Source organism: Salmo trutta, chromosome 39 (genome assembly GCF_901001165.1).
Source record: "Salmo trutta chromosome 39, fSalTru1.1, whole genome shotgun sequence".
NCBI classification, from domain to species: Eukaryota; Metazoa; Chordata; class Actinopteri; order Salmoniformes; family Salmonidae; genus Salmo; species Salmo trutta.
In genome coordinates this window covers 14,179,492-14,207,160 of record NC_042995.1, presented here as the reverse complement: position 1 = coordinate 14,207,160, position 27,669 = coordinate 14,179,492, and the positions used below count along the sequence as shown (strand labels likewise).

The following is a 27,669-nucleotide window of genomic DNA, read 5'->3' as shown; positions in this document are numbered from 1 at the left end:
AACTTCAAACGGACTATACAACTTCTGGCGGACTATACAGCTTCAAACGGACTATACAGCTTCAAACGGACTATACAACTTCAAACGGACTATACAGCTTCAAATGGACTATACAGCTTCAAACGGACTATACAACTTCAAACGGACTATACAGCTTCAAGTAGTGAGTGGAGTTACAAACAAGCTATACTAAACAAGTTAAATGTCTTACCTGTGATTAAATATTTCACACACATTGCTACGTGTAGCCTAGTGTAGGCCTGAAGCCACAGGGCTCTTCTCGCAAGCTCTATTTCCGTATGTGGGGGAATTGCGAATCGCAGGTCGGGATTTTTGACCTGGTTACATGTACATTGAACAACACAGCAGCTTTTTGGCATGTTTTGTTATTTTCTGTATAACAGAAAATCGACGACAAAGTTGCCTCTTTTACACTGTGAAAGAATGCTTGTTTTCCCCAATTTGTGGGCATGGACGAGAGGAATTCCTTATTATTACGTGAATATCGATTCGGATTATAGTAATAATGCTCGAAAGAAGAGAAGAACAACATATTCGGTGGAATATCATAACATACAATCTCATCAGGTGTTTCCAAATAATAATCCATTAATGGATTGTTTTAGAATCCACCGGATGTCACTCCGACTCATTGTTGGGAAAAAGCCAAAATGCAACTGAAATCTGTTTTTGTGGTTGGTTTGGATACTATTATTTAGCTATCATGCCCAATTTGAAGACGTTAGCTCGAACTTCCCTGACCTGAGAGTGTCGCAGCTGACTTGGCCCATTTAAGATAACATGCTACAAATAAATGAAATCATGCTGGTTTAGACACAGAATAATTAGCTGGATAGTTAGTAACGTGGTAGTATAAAGTTATCATTTACAATCAACAATGTAGTTGAGTAGAAGTGGGTCATATTTAGATTTTGTCTACAAGTAGCCTGGAGCTAACGAGTAATGTTCATAAAAGAGGTTCACACTTGTTGCTTGATCAGTGGGTAGGCCTATTATCCGGCCAAAATGACATGAAAAGTGATCAAAATAAATGAACAGTATTGCAGTCATTTCAGCAGTTCTGAATTACTTAGATTTTAGAAAGCAAAACAATCGACATCTTATCCCAAACTTGTTGGAAGCGAGAGTCATCTTGCTGTCATTGGTTAGCTATGTTGATTTGAGCCGCATCCCATTTCTTGTAGGCCACCGAGCCCCAGCCACTCGCCTTCACTCCCCTCAAAGATGTACATGCATTGGCTAGGTGTAGATGGCTTGTCTACCAATATGATTACACTAGTCCACTGCTTTTAATCTTCGAGGAGCTGTGAATGAGTGCACAGGCGAGAAAGGGTGCACGCGCACTTATGCTGTCTTCCTGTTTTCTAGTTAGTCATCAATCATCATTGACTTCACAGATAAATAGCCATGTTGCTTGTTGTATGATTTAGCTAGTTAGTTGTCATTACTTTGAGCGAAGCTGCCACTATGCTCTGAATTACTGGAAATCAATGATTATTTTATGAGTGGTCCCAACGATTGTCTGTCACCTCAGATCATGGATGGAGAGATGAGAGAGCATCTTCAACGAGGAGCAAGCAAGGTATTTTAAGGCCAGGCATCACACTCTAATAGCAGGGGTTGGGACCTAAATTATTTTCAATTCCTTTTGTTCTATATTTTCTTTCTTCATTTTGTTCCACTTTTCCGACCAGCAAAATAAAGTTCTGAACTGGTTAGAACCCAACAAAAAGTACAGGTTTATATCATTCCTTTCTGTTCCTTTTTAAACCTGTGAACTCAACAGTTGTTTACATTTAGCTCATTAAATTACCTCACCAATCAGTGTGGATAGAGCAGGCAAGCTAGTTGTTTACATGTGTGATGGACAGACAAGTGTAACCTATGGCGCAAGATGCGGAGGAAGCTTGAAGCGCTGGAGATCTTGTTATGACATGCATTATGTGAATTAGGTCCACAGAATTATACCTAGGAGGAGAAGCTTCTATGGAGGAACTTTGAATGTCCTTTGAGCTAGCTAGCCAACAATATTGAGCTAACTAGCTAACAAGCTTGTGTGTGCAGGGCGGCACCAGAATTAAAAACACGTCTTACATTTTTGTAGTTAATAAATCCGACATGAGACATGATAACTAGGCCTAAAGTATCCTTAACTAGCATTGAAAAAGTTTATCCATTTCTTCTCTACCTAATAAAAAATCTCTCTCCCTATTTTCTGAACCACGATTGTAACGTCAGTACAGTAGCCTATGGCTTGGAGGGGGGAGGGGCAGTGGTGTAAAAAGTGCCCAACCATCATACTTGAGTAAAAGTAAAGATACCTTAATAGAAAATGACTCAAGTCAAAGTAAAAAAAGTCACCCAGTAAAATTCTACTTGAGTAAAAGTTTAAAAGTATTTGGTTTAAAATATGCTTAAGTATCAAAAGTAAAAGTATAAATAATTTCAAATTCATTATATTAAGCAAACCAGATGGCATTTTATTGTTTATTGTTTTTTATTTATTTATGGAAAGCCACGGGCACACTCCAACACTCAGACATAATATATAAATGAAGCATGTGTGTTTAGTGAGTCTGCTAGATCAGAGGCAGTATGGATGACCAGGGATGTTCGGTTGATAAGTGTGTGAATTTGACTATTTTCCTGTCCTGCTAAGCATTCAAAATGTAATGAGAACTTTTGGCTGTCAAGGAAAATATATGGAGTAAAAAGTACCATATTTTCTTAAGGAATGTAGTGAAGTAAAAGTAAAAGTACTCAAAAATATAAATAGCAGGTAGCAGGTATCCGAAACACAGACAGGCGACATGCAAAGATTTTCAGCTTGCAGGCAGACACTGGAATATGTTTCTGAGTGGCAGAGTTACGGCTTTGCATAGGCGCTTTGTTGCGTCTTGTTGTGCCTGAAATGTAAAATAATGTTATTAACCGATGCTCATGCTTTTAAAATAACGGTTCTGTTCCAGAACAGTTTGGATCACTTTCGCTCCATGTTCTGTTTCTGTTCCTTAAAAAAAACATAATTTTCTGGTTTTCGGGAAACTGTTCCCTGAATCGGTTTCAACCCCTTCTCTTAAGGATTTCACTACCTGCATCTTCTTTGTATTGTTCAAGGTAAGCTATAGCCAGTGTTGTTGGAGTGACAGTACTATTGAAGACAAGTCTGAAGACAAGCTGCTATAGCTAACGTTAGCCTAAATGTTTCACCGACTATTTCACCAACCATGGTATTTTTCATCCCTGTATCCCACAAAACACGTTAGGTAGCTAATAAGTTCATGTTAATTAATTGAGAGATAGGGAGACAGAGATAAGAGAGCAGTTTGAAGAGGAAGAGAGACCCTTCTTTGCGTATGTGTACAGTATGTGTGTGTATTTAAAAAATAAATTGGGTCTCCATGACAATTGACTTTAATATGGACCCAAATAAATAAGACTGATAAAGTACTGAAACATATTTTTTTCCCTCTGGGTATGATGGTAAAGGGACGCTCATGGATCTGGCGGCCAGCGCTGGATCCAACGTGGTCATCACCATGGAGCACTCAGCTAAGGTAAGAATGATGATCTAGAAGTTTGTGTTTGTGTGTCTTAGAGATCTCTTTGTGTATGCTTGTCAGAGAGGGAGATAATAATCATGACTCTCAATATGAATCATTATTATCAATTTTTTTTAAGGATTTGTTGTTGATGATTCATAATCAGACTAAAATGTACATTATTTCGGCTCCAATTCAAATATATGTATCTATTATTGTACAGTATAATAATGTGTTCTAGTAATGATTATTTCATACAAACAATACCAGCAGTTGCTACTTTCAAAATAATAAATATAGTGACAATCTCTTTTGAAACAAGCTGAGTGCTGGTGTTTTTCTCTCATGCCTCAGCGGAATTAGAAAAAATCTTTGAATGCTGTTTCGTCAGTTTTAACTTTTTGGCTGCAGTCAACTTTAAAATCTCAGAACTCGGGTTCTGATAAAGATATCTCAGTTAACAAAAATCGAAAAGTCAAAATCTGATGATGTGAAGGTTTTTCCCTCGGCCGCTACACATATTGTTTTGCCAATTCAATGTTCAAACAAATCATGTAAAGTACTATGATACTGTAGCCTACACTGTATCTGTCAACGTTGGTATGAAGAGATACGGGAGACAGGCGCAGGAATGCGTAATAGTTTTCTTTATTATACCCCGAGTTACGGCGTGCTGTGTAAGGGCACGGGGACGGAGACCAAACACACACGTACACAAAACACAGGGCTGAAACCCAAACAAAAGAGTGAGGAGTACCTCGAATAAATACACACACACAATGATTAACACACAGGATGAATCATCTGCGCAATCCACAAGGGCACTATAGCCCAAAACACACAGCACAGGTACTCCGATAAACGGAGCTGGACACTCTGTGACTTATTTACTGGCATTGTATTACGTAGAGAGAAGAAGAGCCGGCGATATCCCTACAGGCATCTACCGAACATAATGGGGCCCTTCTCAATCTTCCCAGGAGTGGTGTTGGATTGGCTGCGTCGGTTTTCACAAACACTATCCGATCAAGCACCCGGAGACATCGCCAACTAGACAGATGATTAGTCACTGTTAACAGTAGGGGAAAAAACACAGTGAGAGAGCGGATATTAATGATTCAATACAGTTGGGTGACAGATGATTCTGTTACTGCGTAGATAAAGTGTCAGCGGCCTTGTATCAATCATAATAGGCTTCTTATTGAGCATCAAGAAACATGTTTAATATCATTAAATCTAGATCTGTATCCCCCCTCCTATTTCTCCCTCCTTCCCTCCATTTCACATCTGGCAGTTATCCACGTGTGTAAGAGAGAGGCGATAGAGAGAGGGGGTGGGGGAGAGAAGGAGAAGGTAGGGGGAATAGAGCGAGAACGAGAGAGAGGAAAGAAAAAACTCCAGGGGCAATCATTCTTGGCAGTGCTCTGGCAGCTTGTGCGTTTTTGTAATTTCAGACTGTTTCACAGTGGCACCTGCAGCAAGGTGCAATAACGCTTTACGGACTGCTGCTGATGTCATCACATTTTGACAAACTTCTCAATCTGAAATGACCTTGGTCTGTTGACAATCGCCGGCCTCTGTCTGCCTCTCCTCTGCTGTTCGTCACTATCCACGGAGGGCGTTGAGAAAGACGGCTGCGTGTGTTTGTCTTTAAACACAGACCTCTATCGTACTTCTACTTTTGTCCTATTGAAACAGCACTACTCAGTCTGTTTCCATCTTCTATACTAGGTTTGTACATTTTGGGCTGAGTCTTGGTAAATGTAACTGGAAGGCTATCACACTACAGAGACAGACAGGTAGACAGGCAGGCAGACATCAATTTGGATCTCTCCATCACACAAAGGATAAAACAGGGATTCCCATCTCATTCCTCTTCTGCCTGTCCCTCCATCCCTCCCTCACTCCCTACTGACCCCCCATTCCCAACCACACGCAATTCCAGGGTCTGGTCTGGAATCCTACTGGTTGTAATGAAGTCATTCCATCCACACCTGATTGGGTGACATTGCCATTCCCTCTCCCCCTTCTTCGTCCATTGCGGTCCTCCGTCCACCCATCCCCACTACCCACTGGACTAACACGGGTGAACTCGTGTGGAAAATGTAAGATAAGTGGGTGGTGGTGGTGTGGACTGTAAGTTTTCTTAACTAACATAAAACAACCAGATGAACTACTAATTGGATGTAACCATTGGTAGTCATACATGGTGTGATTCTGTAGTCGAGAGAGTAGTCACACCGTCTAACCTCTATGAACCAGTGGAGGCTCCTCAGAGGAGGAAGGGGAGGACCATCCTCCTCAGTGAATTTAAAACAAATGATTATTGTGAAACATTAAAAAAGTTATCCTTTTTAGATAAAACTAAACTAAATGTTTTATGTCCAATATGTCACCAAATAATTGATTGATATACATTGTTTTGCAATGAAGGTCTACAGTAACTTCAACAGCACTGTTTGGGGTAGCGCCATGGTGTAGCCGGAGGTCAGCTAGAGTCCGTCCTCCTCTGGCTACATTGACTTCAATACAAAACATAGGAGGCTCGTAGGCCTCACACCCTTCCATAGACATACATTTTATTTATGACCACTCCATGGAGGATGTCCTCCAACCAATCAAAGCTTTTGCAGTATAAACCGACATGTTGTCCATCCAATCAGAGAATTAGAATTGGAGAACGAACCTAGTGTGTTGTATTGGGATTGTGCCACAGAGCATTATGGGGATTCTATGCGTTGAGGAGTTTGGTGACATTGTTGGATTAAGAGTGAAGAATGATAGTTTAGCATTTTGGGGATATTATTCCATTCAAATTAGTTTTTTCAAATTACAGGAGATGGAGGAGGTATATTATGAATTGTTTTCTTGGTTTTAGAACTTTATTTTTGTGTCCAGTTCGTGCAATTTATTCAAATATGCCTTGCTAACTTCAGTAGCTAGCTACCAGCGCGAGTGTAGTTTTCTCTGCCAGAATAGTTGAGTGGCCAATGCTGCCGAATATGTTGTGGACTTTTTGTTGAAGAACCCCTTTCATTTTCTGGGGTACATGGAAAAGTTGCGAATTAAATGCAGGGGTCGACCTCTGCCTGAACTCAGTTTCATGAAAAACAATGAAAAGTTGAGGGCGTTCAATACCAACTGGTATCAAAAGTATATCTGGTTAACAGGGGACTTTCATCAAGCCGCCTGTATCGCTGACCTAACCTGCTTTATGGAAAGTCTGAGCCTTGGTCGAAAGGTGGGTACAGTGATCTGAAGAACATTGATCGTTCAGCTAAATGGCAAAACAAAAGCAGGGAGCATATAAATGCCCACATCAGATTCAAGCTTCTGTGAAAAAGCTGCATCGATTATGACAAAGGTGTGCGTATTCAAACTGCGCGACACAACGAGAAGGGAAGAAGAAACAGGGACGTTATCAAGCTGCTTATCAACACATCTGCGTTTTTGGGCTTGCAAGAATTTGCTTTTAGAGGACACGACGAGAGGGAAAGTTCCACCAACAAGGGCAACTAACAAGGCGCTTGCAGAGGTAATTGCACGTTACGATGCTTTACTTGCTGAACATATGGAACTTTCTACAGTCTTTTCTGGGATGTCGAAAACAATTCCGAGCGGTTTGATAGCTTCCATCGCATCATCCATTAAAAGTTAGATTAAAAAGAGAGGTTAACAGCGCATTTGTTCTTGTACACTCAAGTAGACTTTCCACTTTCTTCCGGTATTTATTTAGCAAAAAATGATAACGCATAATCACTCCGGACAGACACAAGCAAAAAGTCATTACATAAATGTTGCAGCAGCCTAGGCTACACCTAAACATTCGAAATCTGGGATGAAAACGAGACTATGTTTCAGTCTGATCAACTGTAGGCAGCTGCATACAGCCTCTGCGCCCTGTCCATCTGGTCAGGGTAAACTAATTGGTAACGTCATGTATTTATAGTCCATTTGTGTGTCAGGAGACAATGTGTATGTGATCAAATTTAGTTTCTATTCAAAATTGGGCTGGCTTGGCTGCCTATATGTTTTTTAAATCCTAAACGATTAACTGGAATGAATGAATCAACATAATAGTGACGACAGATTTGAGTAATTGTTTTTATAAGGCCTACAGTTGCATAGGCCTGCATGATGCGAACATGCATAAAGCAAGTTCAGCCCTGTGAGTTCTGTTGTCTATCAGTTCTTATCTATGTGTCTGGGTCGAAGAAATCCCACTCCTAATCTAGTCTAAATATAATTTAGATGAACAAATATAAGGTAAATGCAGTTTGATAGAGTTTTCATCCCACTCCCAGGGCCAGGAGTTTTTTTTCAAACCATGTGACCTGATTAGGAAAAACTGGTCACATCATAGCCCATATAAAACCATTTTTCAACTGATTAATCACTGTCATACACTTTCATAGAGTTTTCCTAGTTATATAAGGAAAAACTCCAGGTCTCAGTGGGTAAAAATTGCCCCACTACTCCTATGGTGCCACCAGTCTGCTTGCAGTTGTCAGTTATCATCAGGTATGTGGATGATCAGGGCTTTATTCAGGAACATTTCTTTGGATACTTTAATGTGTCAAGTGAGCGAGATGCGTAGTCAGTGTTTGACTTTATTAATTTTGAGACTTCATAGAGCAAGTCGTTGGCGCAGCTACGATGGCGCAGCTGTACTTGGATGTATCTGATATGTATTTACAGCCAAGTCTCCTCCAGTTCCCTGATTTAAGAGGTGATGACCACTCCACTTCACTACCATTGTCAACTTTCTCCTGACAATAACTGAAGACCCTTCTCATGGCACATTGAATGTTTCCCCTCCAAGCACTGTGAGTACCCCTGTCAATTTTCTCTCATTACTGTATGTAGAGTCAATCACATTATTACACATCAATGAGTTTACTCCTTGCTTGGACTAACTCATTCTTAGCTCTTTTGTCTAACTGTGTAGTGTGTTGTGTTATTGTTTTTTCTCTTCCCAGTCAAATCCTGTCCTGCACTGGTCAAGCCTCTGAACACCTCAACTCATGCCTCATACCCTCATTCAATCACTCATTCAATCCCTTTCCGACACTGTGTAAGTAGCCCTCTCATTCCCCTTCCCCATAATATTGTACCATAAATGACTTTATTAAATGCTTTAGGTTAAAAGAATTCGTCTTTTTGACGATTTTTTTAAACACACTTTGTGGTCTCCGTGCATTCTGCGCCTATACCGTGGGTCTCCCATCCTCCTCAATTATTCAAGTCACCGGCCTCCACTGCTATGAACAGAGGTCCTCATAGAAAGTGGCACCAAACCGCCTATGTTGACAGCCAGGTCTCATGTAACATTTTAAATGTGAATTCGGGATTTACAGTTGACGTCGGAAGTTTACATACACCTTAGCCAAATACATTTAAACTCAGTTTCACAATTCCTGACATTTAATCCTAGTAAAAATTTGCTTTCGTAGTTAGGATCACCACTTTATTTTAAGAATGTGAAATGTCAAAATAATAGTAGAGTGATTTATTTCAGCTTTTATTTCTTTCATCACATTCCCAGTGGGTCAGAAGTTTACATACACTCAATTAGTGTTTGGTAGCATTGACTTTAAATTGTTTAACTTGGGTCAAACGTTTCGGGTAGCCTTCCACAAGCTTCGCACAATCGTTTGGGTGAATTTTGGCCCATTCCTCCTGACAGAGCTGGTGTAACTGAGCCAGGTTTGTAGGCCTCCTTGCTCGCACACACTTTTTCAATTCTGCCCAAAAATGTTCTATAGGATTGAGGTCAGGGCTTTGTGATGGCCACTCCAATACCTTGACTTTGTTGTCCTTAAGCCATTTTTCCACAACTTTGGAAGTATGCTTGGGGTCATTGTCCATTTGGAAGACTCATTTGCGACCAAGATTTAACCAAGCTTTAACTTCCTGACTGATGTCTTGAGATGTTGCTTCAATATATCCACATAATTTTCCATCCTCATGATGCCATCTATTTTGTGAAGTGCACCAGTCCCTCCTGCAGCAAAGCACCCCCACAACATGATGCTGCCACCCCGTGCTTCACAGTTGGGATGGTGTTCTTCGGCTTGCAAGCCTCTCCCTATTCCTCCAAACATAACAATGGTCATTATGACCAAACAGTTTTATTTTTGTTTCATCAAACCAGAGGACATTTCTCCAAAAAGTATGATCTTTGTCCCCATGTGCAGTTGCAAACCGTAGTCTGGCTTTTTTATGGCGGTTTTGGGGCAGTGGCTTCTTCCTTGCTGAGCGGCCTTTCAGGTTATGTCGATATAGGACTCGTTTAACTGTGGATGTAGATACTTTTGTACCTGTTTCCTCCAGCATCTTCACAAGGTCCTTTGCTGTTGTTCTGGGATTGACTTGCACTTTTTGCACCAAAGTATGTTCATCTCTAGGAGACAGAACGCGTCTCCTTCCTGAGTGGTAGGACGACTGCGTGGTCCCATGGTGTTTATACTTGCGTACTATTGTTTGTACAGATGAACGTGGTACCTTCAGGCGTTTGGAATTGCTCAGATGGATGAACCAGACTTGTGGAGGTCTACAATTATTTTTCTGAGGTCTTTGCTGATTTCTTTTGATTTTCCCATGATGTCAAGCAAAGAGGCACTGAGTTTGAAGATAGGCCTTGAAATACATCCACAGGTACACCTCCAATTGACTCAAAAGATGTCAATTAGAATATCAGAAGCTTCTAAAGCCATGACATCATTTTCTGGAATTTTCCAAGCTGTTTAAAGGCACAGTCAACTTAGTGTATGTGAACTTCTGACCCACTGGAATTGTGATACAGTGAATTATAAGTGAAATAATCTGTCTGTAAACAATTGTTGGAAAATTTACTTGTCATGTACAAAGTAGATGTCCTAACCAACTTGGCAAAACTATAGTTTGTTGACAAGAAATTTGTGGAGTGGTTGAAAAACGAGTTTTAATGACTCCAACCTAAGTGTATGTAAACTTCTGACTTCAACTGTACAAACAAAATAATACGAAATGCTCTGAGACCAGGTTGATGGGGAAGGATAAGGAATGTCCTTTGCTTCAGGTTCAATTCCACGTGGTAGGTTTTTTTGTCTTTCTCCCAACTATTTTACTCCACTGTCTACAGAAAGGAACAAACGATGGAAAGACTACTGTGAAATGATCTGAACAAAAAGCAGTCAAGCAGTCAATCTGACAAACACACACACACACACACACACACACACCAGACGATAGATTCAAGGAGAAAACCACCAAAAATCCCTTCAGAACTTCACAGTCTGTCTTTTGTCAGGCTATCTAGCACTGCTATCACACTATGTGAACACACGCTGATGCCCCTCAGTAGGCCTCTGCTGCATATCTGTCTGCCTGTCCATCTGTCACGGCTGAGTCTAACATGACAGCCTCTGCCTGTGTGTCTGAGAGCGTTACAGCACAGTGGAATCTGACAACACAAAGCAGTAAGAGCTCTAAAATAACTATGAAAGCTCTACTCTATACCCATTGTTTTAATAAAGCTCTACTCTATACCCATTGTTTTAATAAAGCTCTACTCTATAGCCATTGTTTTAATAAAGCTCTACTCTATAGCCATTGTTTTAACAAAGCTCTACTCTATTTAAAAAAAAAATATATATATAACCATTGTTTTAATAAAGCTCTACTCTATAACCATTGTTTTAATAAAGCTCTACTCTATAGCCATTGTTTTTAATAAAGCTCTACTCTCCTGTGACGACCGACTCAACAGTGTTCCTTTTAAGCGCTAAAGGTGGGAGAAGGGAGATGAAATGAAGACATCAGCATCTGACTCCCCATCATTGAGGGGGACTGGATGAAACGGATCTCCGCTTGTTTGAGTCATTAGCGGACGTTTGGGGCTCAGTAATAGACGGAGTGCCGCACTGATAAGGGACGTTAAACCCGCCATATTTTCTATTAGCTCTATCAACTCTAATCTAAAATGTATGGGCAGGGATACGGATAGGCTACATCTTTGATGACTTGTGATGATAGTCAATGAAGATACTGTACATCTATGAATAGCAATGCTATAGTGAAGAGAGGACATTTGATCTTGTCTCTATCGGATATGATAAGGTATCATGAATGAAACTGAATAAGTGAATGGTCTATTGGCTTGAGTATAACAAATGGTGGTTATCTCTTAGACTGAACTGTCCATGTATTTATCGACAACCTGAAGTAAGTGTCAATTAGGCTTACTCCATAAGTTCCAGACATACAATTTGCATGACAAAATGCAACGTGTTATCAATATCTCAATGTCATGCATTAAAGATGTCTCTCATTATCATAATCATGTATTATCATAAAAATAATACATTATTAATAATGTATAATTTGCATAGGGAAACGGCTAATAAACCAGAGTTACATATTAAGCATCAGCAAAAAATCCAGTCCTGACAACCTTAAAGGGATTGTTCACACAAATGACAAAAAAATAACTAATTGTAATTTTGTAATTTGGGTGAACTATCCCTTTAAAAACATTCTAAGATATATATTGTTTTGCGGTGTCTCTCTGAAACCTCCAAGCACGTTTGTTTTTAAAGGGCACAAATTAATGTCATGTCTTCTGAGAGGGAGGCATCAAGGCTGACTAGCTGCCTGAGGAGTGACAGTGTTGGGAAGAGACCAGCTCTAGGAAAGAAGACATTGTTGAGGAAACAAAGTCTGTGCACTCTTCAAGATTATAATTAAGAATGTGTCTAAGGTTTTGTTCTAAAAACCTACACCCCAAATAATTTGCTTAAAAATATGACCTGTTTGAAAACAGACACACAGATGATAGATTAAGTAGTAGAATGTATTTTCTTAAGAACGCAGAATTCTTATTCTAAAACACTGAAATTGATTAAAATTGGAACTTCGAACCACTAAGGGCCACTTTCAACAACACTTTGCTAAAAGATACATGATGCTAATAAAACAAATGCTAATTTAAAAAAATAGTACCTTGTGTTCTTTGCTATCAGTCCCTCTCAACATTAATATATTGTTTTTGTGCATCTGAGGGAAAACAAGTAGGAGTTCACGAATTAGAACAATACATGGTGATTCCAATTACGGTAAAAAGTAATGAACAAGATGCGCTAATGATGAAAAAAGGTGTTTGTGTGCGCTATCAAGAGCCAGTGTGGAATATTTAATATCAGATTTATTTCCATGATGTGTGTTGTGATGAGACTTCAAATTATTCTTTTCCACACAGTGTCTGCATCAACACAGCAAAACATTGTGGGTATTTACTTCTCTGTTAGAGCGGTGAAACAATCAAGGCTTGGATTATAGCGACTCTTCAAGACGACACCGATAATGAGATCGTCCCCCACTTCATCGTCAATGAGTGGCGGGAATAAAACAGACAAAATGCTTAATAAATGGCCAAGGTGTTTTATTTTATTCACATCCCCCCCCAAAAAGAAAAAAAAACACAATTTCAATTAATGAAGCTGGAAATTGTGTATGGGGTCCCTCCAGACTCGCATTAACTATGACTGGAGGGGCCAATCATACTTAGATCTGTGCTGTGGTCTACATTTCCTATGCAAGACATGCCCACTACTCTCCTCCTTTCCTCTCCTCTTCTCTCCATCCTCCTCTCACACCCTCCATGCTGAGGGTTGTCGGTGCAGGGCCACTATTAGTGCTGGAGAGATAAAACTGCTCCCAATTAGCGCATCACTGACCACGCTGTGGGTTCTCTTCACCCGTTAACGCTGGCTGAGAGAGGGAGGGAAGGGGATGAGCAGGGAGGGAGAGAAAGGGAGAAGCGATGGACAGTGAGAGAAAAAAAGAGAGAGAAAGGATAGAGTGAGATAAAAGAGCGAGGGAGTGAAATGGGGCTTAAGCATTCATTTTGAGTGGAGAGACAGGTCCCATTAGCATTTAACAGCGGTTGTGCAACTTGGTGCGGAGGTTATGATGCAAATGAGGAGGAATTAAAAGTGGACAGAGGTTTGTCATTGATGGATTGCAGTCTGGCAGTGCTCACCACTTCGTAGTGTCCATCAGAGGCGATTACTGTGTAATTAAACCTTATTTCTGGACTCTCCGGTGCATAATTACTTGTGGTGGTGGGGGGGGGTGGAATATGGAACCATCATCTAAAAGCTATGGCGGCAGAATGCTTTAGCGTGATGGTCTGTCCGTTGTCTCAGTCCAATGTCAGATCCAGCCGGCTGACAGTGCAGAAGAACAGTCACTTTTAATAAGAGGTGAAAACATATTAAACGACACAGTATGCTGATTATAGTGGAATTAGGCTTTCAAGTGCTCCAGTCCTTTGTGTTATTTGCATAATGTATTCTTTCTATCCACCTCTTCTAGAGCTTTGGGCAATTTCCTCTCACAATTTGAATCTATTGCACATTTAAGGCTACTTAAAGAGAATGATCACGTTGCATATTTGAATTGTTGTGCGGGGAGCGGTTAGGTATGTTAGGTGTATCCTGTTGAGTCTGGCCCTGGCCAGGTGATTCTGGGTGTGCAGTGGTGACCAGAGTAACCCTCCAAGTTCACGCATACACGTACACAAACACACGCGCACGCACACACCAATATTTGCAATGCAAATGAAGAGCACAGGAGTAAGTGCCTCTTTGATATCAACAAAATGACAACACATTGATTTAACAGAGCTCCACTAATGATCTACCGCTACTCATAAGAATACCACAACAATACATACATATATATAACTGTTTCAATGAAACCTGAATGAACTAACAATATGTACTGTGTCTATAAACCCATCCAAGGTTTGTACTGTAATGAGAAGACCTTGGACCTGCAACATATTGTTGCTATGTAGACTCTCAGGGCCAAACTGTAATAGAATGTACATACACGCAGTAAGGATGGGACTGGTTGTAGCTTTTCAAATCAACTTAATATGTCATGTTTTGTTTTTTTTTAAAAAGGTAAGAAAAAAGAGCAGCGGCTGAACCTCAAATCTCACACACCTCATAAAGAGATAACATGTAGCAAAGTACAGTAGACAAAGAGCAAGCTGAAACTCCATTGCTCAGCAACCTGAAATCTCAGTCTGCTTTGCACAGCTAATTACACTGTAGCTAGCTTCCTACGCTTACCATCAACCATATAATGATGCTTTCAAAAATGGTAGAGAAAAAAGCACCTCATTTACATTCATAGTAGTCATTTTATGTGAATTCTTTGTGTGAGGTAAGGTTTTAGTGTTTTTACTTGACACTTTCCCCACAAAAATAAATGAATTGTTACATTTTAATGAGAGACTACACTTTTGGTGCACTGCAACATAACAGAAATATTTTAATTGCACACGTTGTAGGTTGAGGTGGCACAAGGTTTGTTAAAAAATTAGCATTATCTACTGTATACTGCATACACAGTGCATCTTGCTGTGAAGATATTCCATATTATCTGTGTTTGATATCAAATAATTTGCACTACAGGAAATGTACATTGTGTAAAAACAACATTTAACATTAAAGTATATTTAAACAATTCAATTACCCCCCCCCCAGCCTTGATTTAAATCGAAACTACACTTTTAGAAAAAAGGGTTCTTTGCAGAGGGATAGGGTTCGACCAATAACTGTTTTGATCTGAAGAACTCCTTTTGGAAGACAACGTTTCTTTGTAAGGCAAAGAGTTCTACCTAGAATTATAACATCCTAAGAACCATTTTTGGAAGAAAGGGTTCTTTGATGATTCTTTGGAAGGCAAGAAGGATTCTTTGGAAAGGCAATAAGGGATCTTTGGAAGGCAAAAAGGATTCTTCGGAAAGGCAATAAGGGATCTTTTGAAGGCAAGAGGGATTCTACATAGAACCATATATCATATTTCCCAGCATGCTCTATTTCAGGGTGATTTTTTGAATTTTTTTCAAATGTGTTTTTGCATGTACATTGATTGGCTGATTAATTTTATGTTACACAAAGATAAATAACATATTTTTTGACTAAACCAATCTGTTAGTAGTTGGACTTATTGCCCACGTTAAAGAGATGGTTGTTATAGTTTATATCATTGAGGTAGTCTCACAATTCAATCTTCCCTAATTATCAATGAATGTTGCGGGTGATAAAAAATTTGACTTGTTGGATATCCTAACTCTGGCTGGATTCCATTAGGAATTACACATCACTTTGCAAGCTAGCATAATGTGAATTGCAGGCCTAAAGTGGCCTGTAAACCAGGGTTTCCTAATGAAAGGCCTCATAATATAGACATTGAGTGTACAAAACATTAGGAACACCTGCTATTTCCATGACATAGACTGACCAAGTGAAAGCTATGATCCCTTATTGATGTCAACAGTTAAAACCACTTCAAGGGGACGAGACAGGTTAAATAAGGATTTTTAAGCCTTGAGACAATTGAGACATGGATTGTATATGTGTGCCATTCAGAAGGTGAATGGGCAAAACAAAAGATTTAAGTGCATTTGAACGGGATATGGCAGTAGGTGCCAGGCACACCAGTTTGAGTGTGTCAAGAACTGCAACGCTGCTGGGTTTATCACGCTCAACAGTTTCCTGTGTGTATCAAGAATGGTACACCACCCAAAGGGCATCCAGCTAACTTGACACAACTGTGGGAAGCACTGGAGTCAACATGGGCCAGCATCCCTGTGGAACACTTTCGACACCTTGTAGAGCCCATGCCCTGACAAATGAAGGCGCTTCTGAGGGCAAAAGAGGGGAGGGGGTGCAACTCATTAGTAAGAAGGTGTTCCTAATGTTTTGTACAATCAGTGTATAATGTATTGTTATAATTCATTTAAAGGCTGGTGGAACCATTCATAAAGGGTTCTAGGAAGAACCTTGAGATTATAAAATGGTTCTTGGTAGGATCCTTCAGAGGGTTCTAGGTAGAACCATATACAGGGGGTTCTTTTTAAGAATCCTACATAGAGGGTTTTAGGTAAAGGGTTCTACCTAGCACCAAAAAAGTTTCCCCTATGGGGACAAACCGGAGAACCCTGTATGGTTCTACGTAGCACCTTTTTTTTCTAAGAGTGTAAACTCTGTACTGTTATGTTGGCATTCAACACAGTTAGAGGATGTCATGAAAACAAGCTTTATTTTCAAGGAACACAAAAACCCAATTGAAGACCTTAGATCTTAAAAAATACAACCAAAAAATATTAGTTCAAGAAAAACATCTTTAATGAATCAGTTGTTGTCTTTTGTACCTCAGACAGATTACATGAAAATACATTTAAGTGGACTGCAAGTATGGCAACATATTCACACATATAAACATGTATGTGGTGCATTTTGTATGTATTTATGTATATAAATATGTACAACAGAAGCACGTTACACTCAGTTAAAGTTTTGTGCAAGTGTGTTTTATATATACTAATTATATATAAAATCCCACACAAACCAAATCATATTCATGTGTGCCCACGTAATATACACAATCACACAACTACAGTTCACCAAAGATTAAAGCAACACATTGGTTGATCTGCAAAGTCCAACAGTTTCCTCCCGTCCACCAAAAATGTTTCCTTGCGGGTGTTGTGTGTCTATATGTCGCTCGGTGCCTTGAGTGAGTGTGCATCCAGTTTTGTCAGACACACACGTTAGACTATACCACCATCTCCTCTGCTCAGTGCCTCTGAGGTAGACTCAAGCTCAAGGACCTGTGATTTCCTGCTCCCACCCATTTCCTTTTTGTTTTTCTTTTGAACGATTTTTCAACAAATGTAGGACATTCAAAAGACATAAATGAAATACTACATGTATAATATGTAGCCATGAGGTAGAAATGTTTTAAAGAACACTATAATAAAATGATTGAATAGAAAGGGAAAAATAAACGAACACGGAAACCACCAATAACATTGTTTGCCAGTTCTGGTACAAAGAAAAAATGAAGCCAAATACAAAGCAACAAAACAAAGAAAATAAGATTGGTTGGAAAGTACAATTCAATTGATTTGGTTGTGTCGAAAGTACTGTATATGTGAAGGAATGGGCTTTTTGTGCTCTCATGTACATCAGTTTAGAGAGGGCAGACTGAATTATGGGATAGACCGCGTTGTGGTCAGTCTTGTTGACAGACTGCACTGCAGTTTCCATGTGCTGTTGCCGCGCTGTCACACACACACACACACACACACACACACACACACACACACACACACACACACACACACACACACCACAGCGTGTCATTTCCTCTCCTCAGTGAGAGTGAATGGAGAAGTGAGATTCACACGCCTGGGCTGCGGGTCAAGGAGAAGGTAGGGAGACTCCATTTTCTATTTCCAGAACAAGCCTTCTAGCGATGAGCTTTTACACATACAGCACACTCTGGCTGTGTGTATTAGTCTGTTGACACTGTATCAAGTTTGTGAAACATTTGAACATTCCGATGAATGAAAGTTTTGTGAAAGTGCATTCAGCTAATTCTTAAGTAACTCCAGAGGTAAAGCGGAGAGCTCAACATGGAGGCTTTGTGTTTTAAGGTTTGTTTCTGTGTAGTTTATCAATAAAACATTGTACATTTCACCCACCTACCAATATTTTATATGAGTGAAGTATAACTTGAGTCAAAGTTTCAAAGGCCGTGTAAGTGGTTATATTATGGTCATGTTACTTCCGTGGATCTACCCTTTTATCTACCCAAGAGAGAGAAATTGGAGAAGTGTTCAATCTTAAATATCCGAGCCATCATGGTCGACTAGCGAGTGTGCAGTCACAGCAAGTTACATTTAAATTCCATTGAGTGCTAAAATGGAAAAGGTATGCAAACTAGAATTGGAAATAATACCAATCAAAGGAGGAGATAAACGTTACACTAGTCACAAGTTGACAAAACAAACAAAAACAAACAAAAAACGACAGCAAAATGGTACTGGCAATCTCAGTGCTCGGGGATTGCAAACCCGTGATTATTAAAGACGAGACAAAAATACACACAAAGGAATGCTATAGTGCAGCTGTTGTACAATAATAATACACCTGCGGTACTTCAACATCACCAGTGTAGTGCTTAGCAACAGTCACGTACAGAGAACAAAAGAAGAGCAACAAAATACATTCAAATGCAACACAATGAGCTATGAATCACTGTTCTGTGGGTCTTTTGGAACTGATCACAGTAGGTTGACTGAACGTTTCTTAAAGGTCCAATGCAGCTGTTTTTTTTTTATCTCAATATCAAATCATTTCTGGGTAACATTGAAGTACCTTACTGTGATTGCTTTCAATTAAAATTGTAAAAAAAACAAACAAATATAGCTCTCCGCAAAGGTCAATTTCTCAAGCAAGAATTTTGCTAGGACATCTGGGAGTGGTCTGAGTGTGGAGGGGAAAACAGAACATGTGCTGTTATTGGCAGAGAGGTTTGGAACTCTCTTTCTTATTGGTCTAATAACTAATTTACCGCATGGTGATATCACCATGAATGGCCAAAACTCCATCCCACCAAAACAGGCAGAAATTTCAGGCAGTCTTTTCAAACAGCTCTTACACTAAAATTACATTATCATAATTTTCACAATTTCCCAGTATTATTCCAACCTCATAGTGTGGAAATATATATAAAACACAGAAAAATCTTTTTGACTGTACTGGGCCTTTAAGAGCCAGGACGAGTATCAAATTAGTAGTATATTCACCCTGACCATGTTCTTGGGGTAATGTGTGCACATACTATCCAATGAGGATGTGATTGGCCAAATATCTTAAACAATTTCTAGCTCCTACCCGCAAGCCCTTGTTGAGTCTCCTTGCAGCTATGACACAACTGGATAGGTGTTTGCAATATGACCGAAAATCCCCAGAGCATTCCAGAGGTCTAGGTGGCTCTACAGCCATACTGCTGTGAACAATCCAATCATGTCAGATCTGTACTTGGATAAGCCAATGAGGACCTCTGGTAAGGAACTGAAAACCGGTTTGGAATTGAGCCCCTGGTGCTAAACCTCTGACCTCGGTGATGAATAAAGATGGCAGCCTTTTCTCATTCAAACTGACTCAACTGGCTGATATAGAGCAGTCATTAGCAACTAGCCATTTTGGATCTGAGGCTGTCCCCGACTGCTCCGCTGCCTCCTAGGTGAGTTAAAACCAACTGAGGTGGAACAGAAAGGTTGTGTGATCCTGATGTTGCATTTATTCTGGGAAATACGGAATCACACAACTGTGTCACGGCACCGTTCGCTTTCTTTCATTTGGTTTCCTGCTTCGTCGTCAAGTACAGTAGTTCTATGGCTTCCTGTGGTAACGCAATAGCAACCGAAGTCCACCGTTCCATCTAAAGAGTTGCGGGTTGTTGACAACAATATAACCCACTGTACGTGGTCATCAGTGCCCCATTAAAACACCAGGTGAACAACGTTCTTGATTCAATCAATACACGAGGCAGGATCAGAAAAACACACTAGGGCATCGCATTTTCGAAAAACCTTAAAATGGAAACTGAACTCATCACCAAATTCTTCACTTAAGCACCTCCATATTGACTTATTTGTCCCGTCGTTCCAGAACTAAATCTGGTTACATTCATTTTCATCTCCTCGACCGTCTCACCTAGAAGGTTTGAGTTAACCTAACACTGTTTCTCTAGATATTATATAAATTACTAAAATCTTGGTCTTAATACTCTCAGAGGATCGTAGTGCTTATGTGTGGTGATGTCGTTGAGGTACTGTACAATTCACAAACACTTTCCTGAGTTTTTTTGCAGACAGAGGATCAAAAGAGATGAAGTGTATGGATCGGGGGTCCAGATTACTGTCACCCCCTGAGGAATACTGTTGATACTTGGTGAAATGGCAGGAGAAAAAGATCGACCTTCTCCATTGGCAACCGCCACTCTAATTTTAATCTCGCTGTTGAAGTTTAAAGCTCTTAATATCAGCACATGCCATTAATGTAGATTGTGAGGCAAACAAAATCATTATACATAAAAAAGAAATTAGAATTAAGAAAGCACCACTACAGGCACTTGGTTAGCCAACTACATTTTAGGGGACAACAACAAAGGTATATATACACACAGGGTCCTCCTCTGTCTCAAGTTGACCCCTTCAAAATGTGTAAACAATGCCTGGCTTTAGCAGTGTCAAGCATCCTAATGAAATCTCTGCTCGTTACCTGCAAAACCATCAGGTATCACTCCAACCAAGTCTCTTGATGTTTCTCCACCTCTGGTGTCAGGCCTCACGTGTGGGGGGGTTACGTCGCCCCTCTTGTGTGCCTTCCTCTCTGGTTAGCACCACAGCTAGGTCAAAGAATTCCCAACGCCTCTTTCTTGAGGACTTTCCCCCCCCCCCGAGGTTCACTGACCGCACCCAAACATTTTGTTCCACTTGGTGTACGTGTCGATCTCTTTCTGCGATATACTGGGCTGGAATTTGCAAAAAACACTGTCAAAGTCCTGGTAGGTGAGGGGTCGCATCTGGCCTGTGGGCATGATGCTCACCGAGAGGTCCAGGCCTTGGGAGGAGGTGTGCAGCATGCCCACCAGGGCCTCCTGGCACAGCCTTGCCACGTCCAGGCCGGAGAAGCCCTCGGTGCGCTGGACCAGCAGCACCAGCTCCTCCTCACTGAGACAGTACTTGCGCTGGGACTGGGACAGCAGCTGGCTCAGCATGCGGTGGCGGGACGAACTGTCCGGCAGCGGCACCAGGACCCGCCGGCCAAAGTACCGTCGCAGCCCCTCGTCCATGTCCTGAGGCTTGCTGGTGGAGCAGACCACCAGGACGTGGTTGTTGGAGTCATCGGCCGGCCCAAGGAGCAGCGCATCAAGCTGGGCCAGGAGCTCGGCCTTGAGCCGGTGAACCGGGCTCTCATTGTTGAGCTGGGCCGACAGCAGCATGTCCACGTCGCTGATGAACAGCACTGAGGGCTGGCGGCAGCGCGCCACCAGGAAGGAGGCCTGCAGGATCTTGTCACCCTCTGCCAGCCACTTGGTGGCCAAGGTGGAGCCTCTGAGCTGCAGGAAGGGTGCCCCCAGCTGGCTGGCCATGCAGCGGCCCAGCAACGTTCGGCCCGTCCCTCTGGGGCCAAACAGTAGAATGCACCTCGGGGCCGAACCTAGGCCGCTGAACATGTCCGGACGTAGCATGGGCCAGAGAACCTCCTCCTTCAGAGTGGCCTTGGCCAGCTCCAGGCCTGCAATGTCACTCCAGTCCACTGGGGGTCCCTGCTGCAGGATCTCAGAGGTCACCATGTCCAGGAGGTGGGGGTCGCTGCTCTTCAGCTGCTCCTCAGCGGGCCGGGAGGATGAGGTCGCCCCCGTCAGGGAGAGGTGGGAGAGGTGCACGCGGTGCTCGTCCCCTTGGTCGCTTAGGGAGGGAGAGGTGAAGCTGCCCAGGGAGTCGGCCGAGCGCGAGCCACCCAGGGTGGAGGCATAGGATGGAGGGGTGAGTGCTCCGCCTGCAGACTGCTCAGAGGCCATGGGCTGCTTGTGGGGATTAAACGGCAAAGATGACTTGTCAGCGTTCCTGTCAAAACTGTTCCCTCCGCCCGCATTTGAGATGCTGCTGTCCGGTACCCTGTACATGGGGCTCTCTGTGGAGCTGCGCGCCTGGCCATAGACAAAATTTCCATAAGTGGAGTCCATCTCTCCTTGCCCTGTCATGTAGAAGGCTTTTCTCTTCAGAGAGTTGGACGAGCTGCCATTCAGAGGCGTGGGCGCGATGGGGCCGAGGTTATGCGACTGGTAGGGGTACCCGGGGAGCGTGGAGGAGGGGGGCAGGGGGGTGGGAGCGGCGATCCCTGACGGTAGGTAGGAGGATGGAGGGGGGGCTCCCCCGGGGCTGTAGCCTGGCCCCACAGCGCTCTGGGAGGGGTACCCGGCATGGGGGTAATTGTAGCCAGAGAGGTTGGAGGATCCCCCATTGTAGGTCGGGACCAGGGAGGGGTGTGGGGGCGGAGGAGGGGGCTGCAAGAGACCGGAGCTGTGCAGCGGGGAGGTGGTGACCTGGGAGCTGTAGCCCAGGTAGGAGCCACTGTAGCTGTGGCCGTATTCCTGAGAGGAGCCTGCAGAGGAGTGGAGGGCCGTGGCGGTGTGACTACCACAGCTGCTGCTGGAGTAACCAGGCTCTGTCAGGCCGCTGGAGGCCAGGCCCGGGGACGGAGAGCTGCACATACCAGCCACCTCCGCCGCCACCCCTCCTTTCCTCATGGACATCCCCTCAGGGACGCAGTAGACCCCCTCCTGCCAGGCCTCGCCCTCCCCCTTCCTGCCGTTCATCCCGGCCTCGGCATAGGAGTTCAGCAGGGCCCTCTCACTGGGCATCTCCAGGATGCCAGAGTACTTCTCTGCGTACTTCTTGAGCAGGTTGGAGGCGGTGAGCGCAGAGATGTCGTCGTTGGCCCAGGCGTACTGGTATGTGCTTCCGCCGCGCTGCAGGTGACCCCGGTAAGCCTCGGCCTTGTGGGCCGGCGAGCGCGTGGTGGAGGTGATGTCAAAGTGCTGCTCCGCCCACTGCGCGTGCTCTGGGGTCCACTGCATCTTTAGGCCTGCAACGGCAAGAGCATAGAGACAGACAGGACAGTTAGGTTGGTCTTATTTATAAGACAAGGTACAGCCACTCAAAATTCAGCATCTCTTGACTTAGGCTCTCTGTCAATTGGTCTTCGTTATGCTGTCAACAGATTGATTTTAATGGCTGTGATGTGATGACAGTTTATTGGGAGTGATCAAACACTGTCATGCTTATGATAGTACGCACTGTATTTTGCTTAATCATGGAGATTCACTGCTGCCCTTTCTTCAATATAAAATCGAGAATACAAGTCATGAATATGTATATGAATCTGAGCTCGGAGGTTATACAGTGGGTGGGTCATTTATGAGGTTATACACTGGGTCATTTATGACATGATTCACACATCATGATCAATAATTAACATCCATGATGACTAATGTACTACTGAGCAAAATGTGTTCTAGTTGAATGAAATTTTACATTACGTGCTACTGTATATTGAATAATAATTACTGTGAATAATAATTGTATATTTTATTTTTGACGTCCATCAGTTTCATTTAGTCAATGGCTTAAAGCGGCAATATGTAACATTTTGGGCGACCCGACCAAATTCACATAGAAATGTATTTTATAGATCTGCCATTCTCATTGAAAGCAAGTCTAAAAAGCGGTAGATCTGTTCTATGTGCGCTATTTTCATGCTTTCTGTTCTTAAGCTTAGTTTTTGCGACTTTTACTTTCGGTTTTGTTCACCAGCTTCAAACAGCTAAATATACAATATTTTGGTTATGGAAAATATATTACACAGCGGTTTAGATGGTACAATGATTCTCTATACTATACTTGCTTGTTTTGTCACATAAACTGAAATTAGGCGAAATATTCAGATTTCTGCAGCCAGGAAATGGCAGAGCGATTTCTGCAAAGTGCATCTTTAAATAAACGTAAAATATTACATTCATGAAAATGACTAACTAACGAACATTTTTTACATTTAAGTCGTCTGATTCTTTCGGCGTCTCGCATTCTTTTGTTTCTAGGAACACGGATGGTATATATGACACGGGTACTGACAGATCACATGAAGGACACCGCCTCTCTGCCTTGGGACCGGGCTGGTCGCTACCAGGTTAGGACAAAATAATGCACCCTGCACAGTACAATATGACACAGACATGGCAGGTCACTCCATAATCCCTCTCTCATCTCAGGCGGCCGGAGATGGTTTCAGAGTGCGCCTCGCCTAGTGCAGCAAAGCAATCTCCCCCCGCCGTCAGTGTTCTGCTGCTTTCATCAATACACACACACACACACACACACACCAGATCCACAGCTGGCTATGAATTACAACACCCTGTGTATGAGGCCTCTGCCATACACCGCACAGTGCCGGACTGCACCTCCACCCCGTCACCTCTCTCTCTCTCTGTCTCTCTGCCTTTCCATCTCCATTTTCTCCTACCTTTCTCTTTCCCTTTCTCTCTCGCACCTTTTCCCTGTCCACCCTCTCTCATTACCCCCTCCCATCTTTGTCCTCATCCCTTTTTCTCTCCCCCCCTCCTCTGGCTCGTTCGCTCCATCTCACACACACTTCAGTCACCTAGCTCCCTTTGTTGCCTCTGAGGCTCAAGAGCCACTATTTTATATAATCCCCGAAGACTATCTGCAAATACTAACACACACACACACAGACACACCCACACCCACACACACACAGTCATCTCACTATCAAAGCATGGTGCTATCAAAGGCCAGACCCACATCGTCGTAGGAGCCTCCTCTCAGATCGGACTCTGTTTGATTTGATTTAACACACAGCGGATTATGAGGATCGTTTATGACCATCCTTTCTTCAGTCTCAGTAGCATGTCTTATGAATCCACCGTCGGAGGCCCTTTAAGCACTGTATGCCTTACAATCACCGTACCACGGACGTTCCTTTTGGGTTTTTTAAGTGTAACTGGCGTGAACACACACACACACACATTCACTGACACACATCTCCAGTAGGTTCGGCGTGTCAGCGTAGCATGGTGTTTGTTTGGTAATGGAGCGGGGGAATCCCCCAGGCTCCTCTCTGATTCTCTCTCCCAGACGTCTCGCCAGACACCAGCAGCTAATTAGCAGGATGACGATTTGCTAATTGTGTTCATTTACAAGGTTTTAGCCGAGGGGAGTCTTGCCAGGGCTGGCACGCATGTCACGCTCCTTTACGTAATGACTCTATGAAACTCGACGGAGAGAAAGGGCTTGGAAATACTTCGACCTGGATCAAATTGATCAACAAACAGCAGTCAGCTAATATAATGGAACAGTGCGGAGTGTTACATGACGGTTCATTGACAGTGGTTTCTTAAAAATAACTGCTGCATGATGGGAATAATTGTTGTTATTGATAACTAATTATATAGCATCTGTATTATTTTTCTTGTTTTGTAAAACAAGTATACTTCTGCACAGTAAAATGGGTTTGGATACACAACTAGAATGTTTACTCAATGTTTATTTTGGGCTTAGAGGTTCGACACAGAAGTGAACTAATTGCCAAAATGTAAAAAAGTTGAAGCTTAGGTAAGGATGGGAGTTAAAAACAAAAAGGTATTCATTTGCCAATGCAGCTCATTTGAGAATTCTAAAAACATAATGCATTTATATTTAAAAAAAAGCATCATCAGAAAATATTGTTCTAAACTCTGTGATTTTTCTGGTTCGTAAATTATTATTTGTCATGGTTAGCTAATGGAGAACGTTATATCTTGTACCCAGCAAGACATTACACCCGATAGCTATGTGGGTGGTTATTGCAGTATTTCTCACATCCTTTATACTAATTGTGAGGTTCTAAAACCTCCCAACTTCACCATTATACGATAGCTGCAATATTTGTCCAAAGTTCTAAAATAGTTTGATAATTTTTGGGGTAAATGTAATTTATTGGAAGAATGATCATTTCATTTGTAGATAGATAGCAGAGTATTAAGTAGTTCAGAGGTTATGGTAGTAACAGTTTGGAGGGAAAAATACCATTCTATACTCTCTTAAAAATATAGTATCTCTCCAATATTTCAACACAACAGTATATCTTCTTGTATCGCTCTCACAATACCCTGGTCTACCCAAACAACATCTCTCTCTCTCTCTCTCTCTTCACAGCAGCATGGTCTCTCTCCTTGGAGTGCTAGCTAGCCTCTCTCCTCACAGTGTTATTATTAACTAGAGATGCCTCCCTCCTCCCTGCCTGTGTTGGAGAATTCTCAGTCTGACTCCTAGTACTGTGTACTGGGCCTTGCTCTGGGGACCACGGTTCAGCTGCCAGCATGTCAATGGAGAGAAACACACAGGAGGGAAGGAGGGAAAGAGAGGGGGGATGACAGAGGGGGAGAGGGACAAAGGGAGAGAGAGAAGCTATAGGGGAAATAGAGGGTGGGAGAGAGGGTATGCAGTGCCAACAGATACAAGCACACACACACACACACACACACAAATAAATACACACCCACACGACCTTCTACGCAGTAAAAAAAAAGAAAACACATCTTCCAAATCTTCCAAATTCCAGCCGACTTAAAACAACCCCCTAACCTCCCTTTTATCACCGTAATATTAACATAGAAAACCTCAATCACCCCTATCTTATTTAAATCCATTTAGAAAACATGGAATCTTTATAATTCCATCATCAATAAAGCCAACACTTCTAAGAGACGTGTCAGGCTCCATCAGTGCCTTCATCTCTCCAATCAGGGGGTTAATGTAAAGCCACAGCTTGCGTCTCAATGGGATCCTATTCCCTACATAGTGCACTACTTTTGACCATAGCCCTATAGGCCCTGGTCCAGAGGTGCAGATTATTAGGGAATAGGGTGCCATTTGAGACTCATCCAGTGATTACCTCCACTATGCAAATGAGGGCCAAATGATAACTTGCACTATTTAAATCAGGTAACACTGATTAGTCTCCCGTTATTCAGATGAGGGCATATGAGTTTGAACTCAAGGCTTTGAACCTTATGCACTTCCACAAACACATGGAACAGGCCCTGAGACTGGCACTTCAATCATACATTGTAGTCTATGTGATGGTTAAAACATGGAATACACAAATCTATAATCTTAGAAAAACTATTATGCCACTCTAATTGAAAACATTCTCAATATTAACATCCAATGCAAGAATATGGATCACCATGAATGACCGTGTAGCAAAATTGTCAAGAGCAACTATACTTTTATCAGGAACTGTGTGTGTGTGTGTGTGTGTGTGTGTGTGTGTGTGTGTGTGTGTGTGTGTGTGTGTGTGTGTGTGCGTGTGTGTGTGTGTGAGCGTGTGTGTGTGTGTGAGCGTGTGTGTGTGTGTGAGCGTGTGCGTGCGCTCTCTAAGAGAAAGGGAGAGTGTGTGAGTCTGGCCGAGCATGAATGCACTCATCTGCAACAACATCCAACCACATTTGGATACGTCCAGAGAGCATCAAGGCATGTCTGTGTCTTTTCTGTCCGTCATATAGAAGATCAAATCAAACTCATTTCTGCTTCTGGACATTGGCATCAACGCGACTGTATATTAGAAAGGGGTGTGTACGTGTGCGTGTGTGTCTGTGAGTGTGGAGTAAACAGGTCTTCAGAAAGCAC

The 27,669-nt window shown here is 42.2% G+C and overlaps 1 protein-coding gene and 1 long non-coding RNA gene across 4 annotated transcripts in view; one reads left to right on the top strand and one right to left on the bottom strand.

The window, feature by feature from the left end:
- Window positions 1-1,391: 1,391 nt before the first annotated feature.
- On the top strand, window positions 1,392-8,680 carry LOC115179373 (uncharacterized). 2 transcript variants are annotated; one of them, XR_003872884.1, is made up of 4 exons: window positions 1,392-1,603; window positions 3,511-3,578; window positions 8,291-8,389; window positions 8,543-8,680. It is a non-coding gene; the product is annotated as an uncharacterized LOC115179373 (long non-coding RNA). The 2 variants fall into 2 exon arrangements; XR_003872885.1 differs by lacking the exons at window positions 1,392-1,603; window positions 3,511-3,578 and adding an exon at window positions 6,253-7,098.
- A 10,424-nt stretch (window positions 8,681-19,104) lies between these two features.
- The window catches only part of LOC115179372 (fidgetin-like), a 33,699-nt gene continuing 25,134 nt past the window's right edge, over window positions 19,105-27,669 (bottom strand). For both annotated transcript variants that reach the window (XM_029740819.1, XM_029740818.1), the window contains one exon: window positions 19,105-23,068. In XM_029740819.1, the coding sequence (XP_029596679.1) occupies window positions 20,880-23,060 (2,181 nt within the window). In that variant the 5' untranslated portion in view covers window positions 23,061-23,068 and the 3' untranslated portion in view covers window positions 19,105-20,879. The remainder of the gene's footprint in view (window positions 23,069-27,669) is intronic.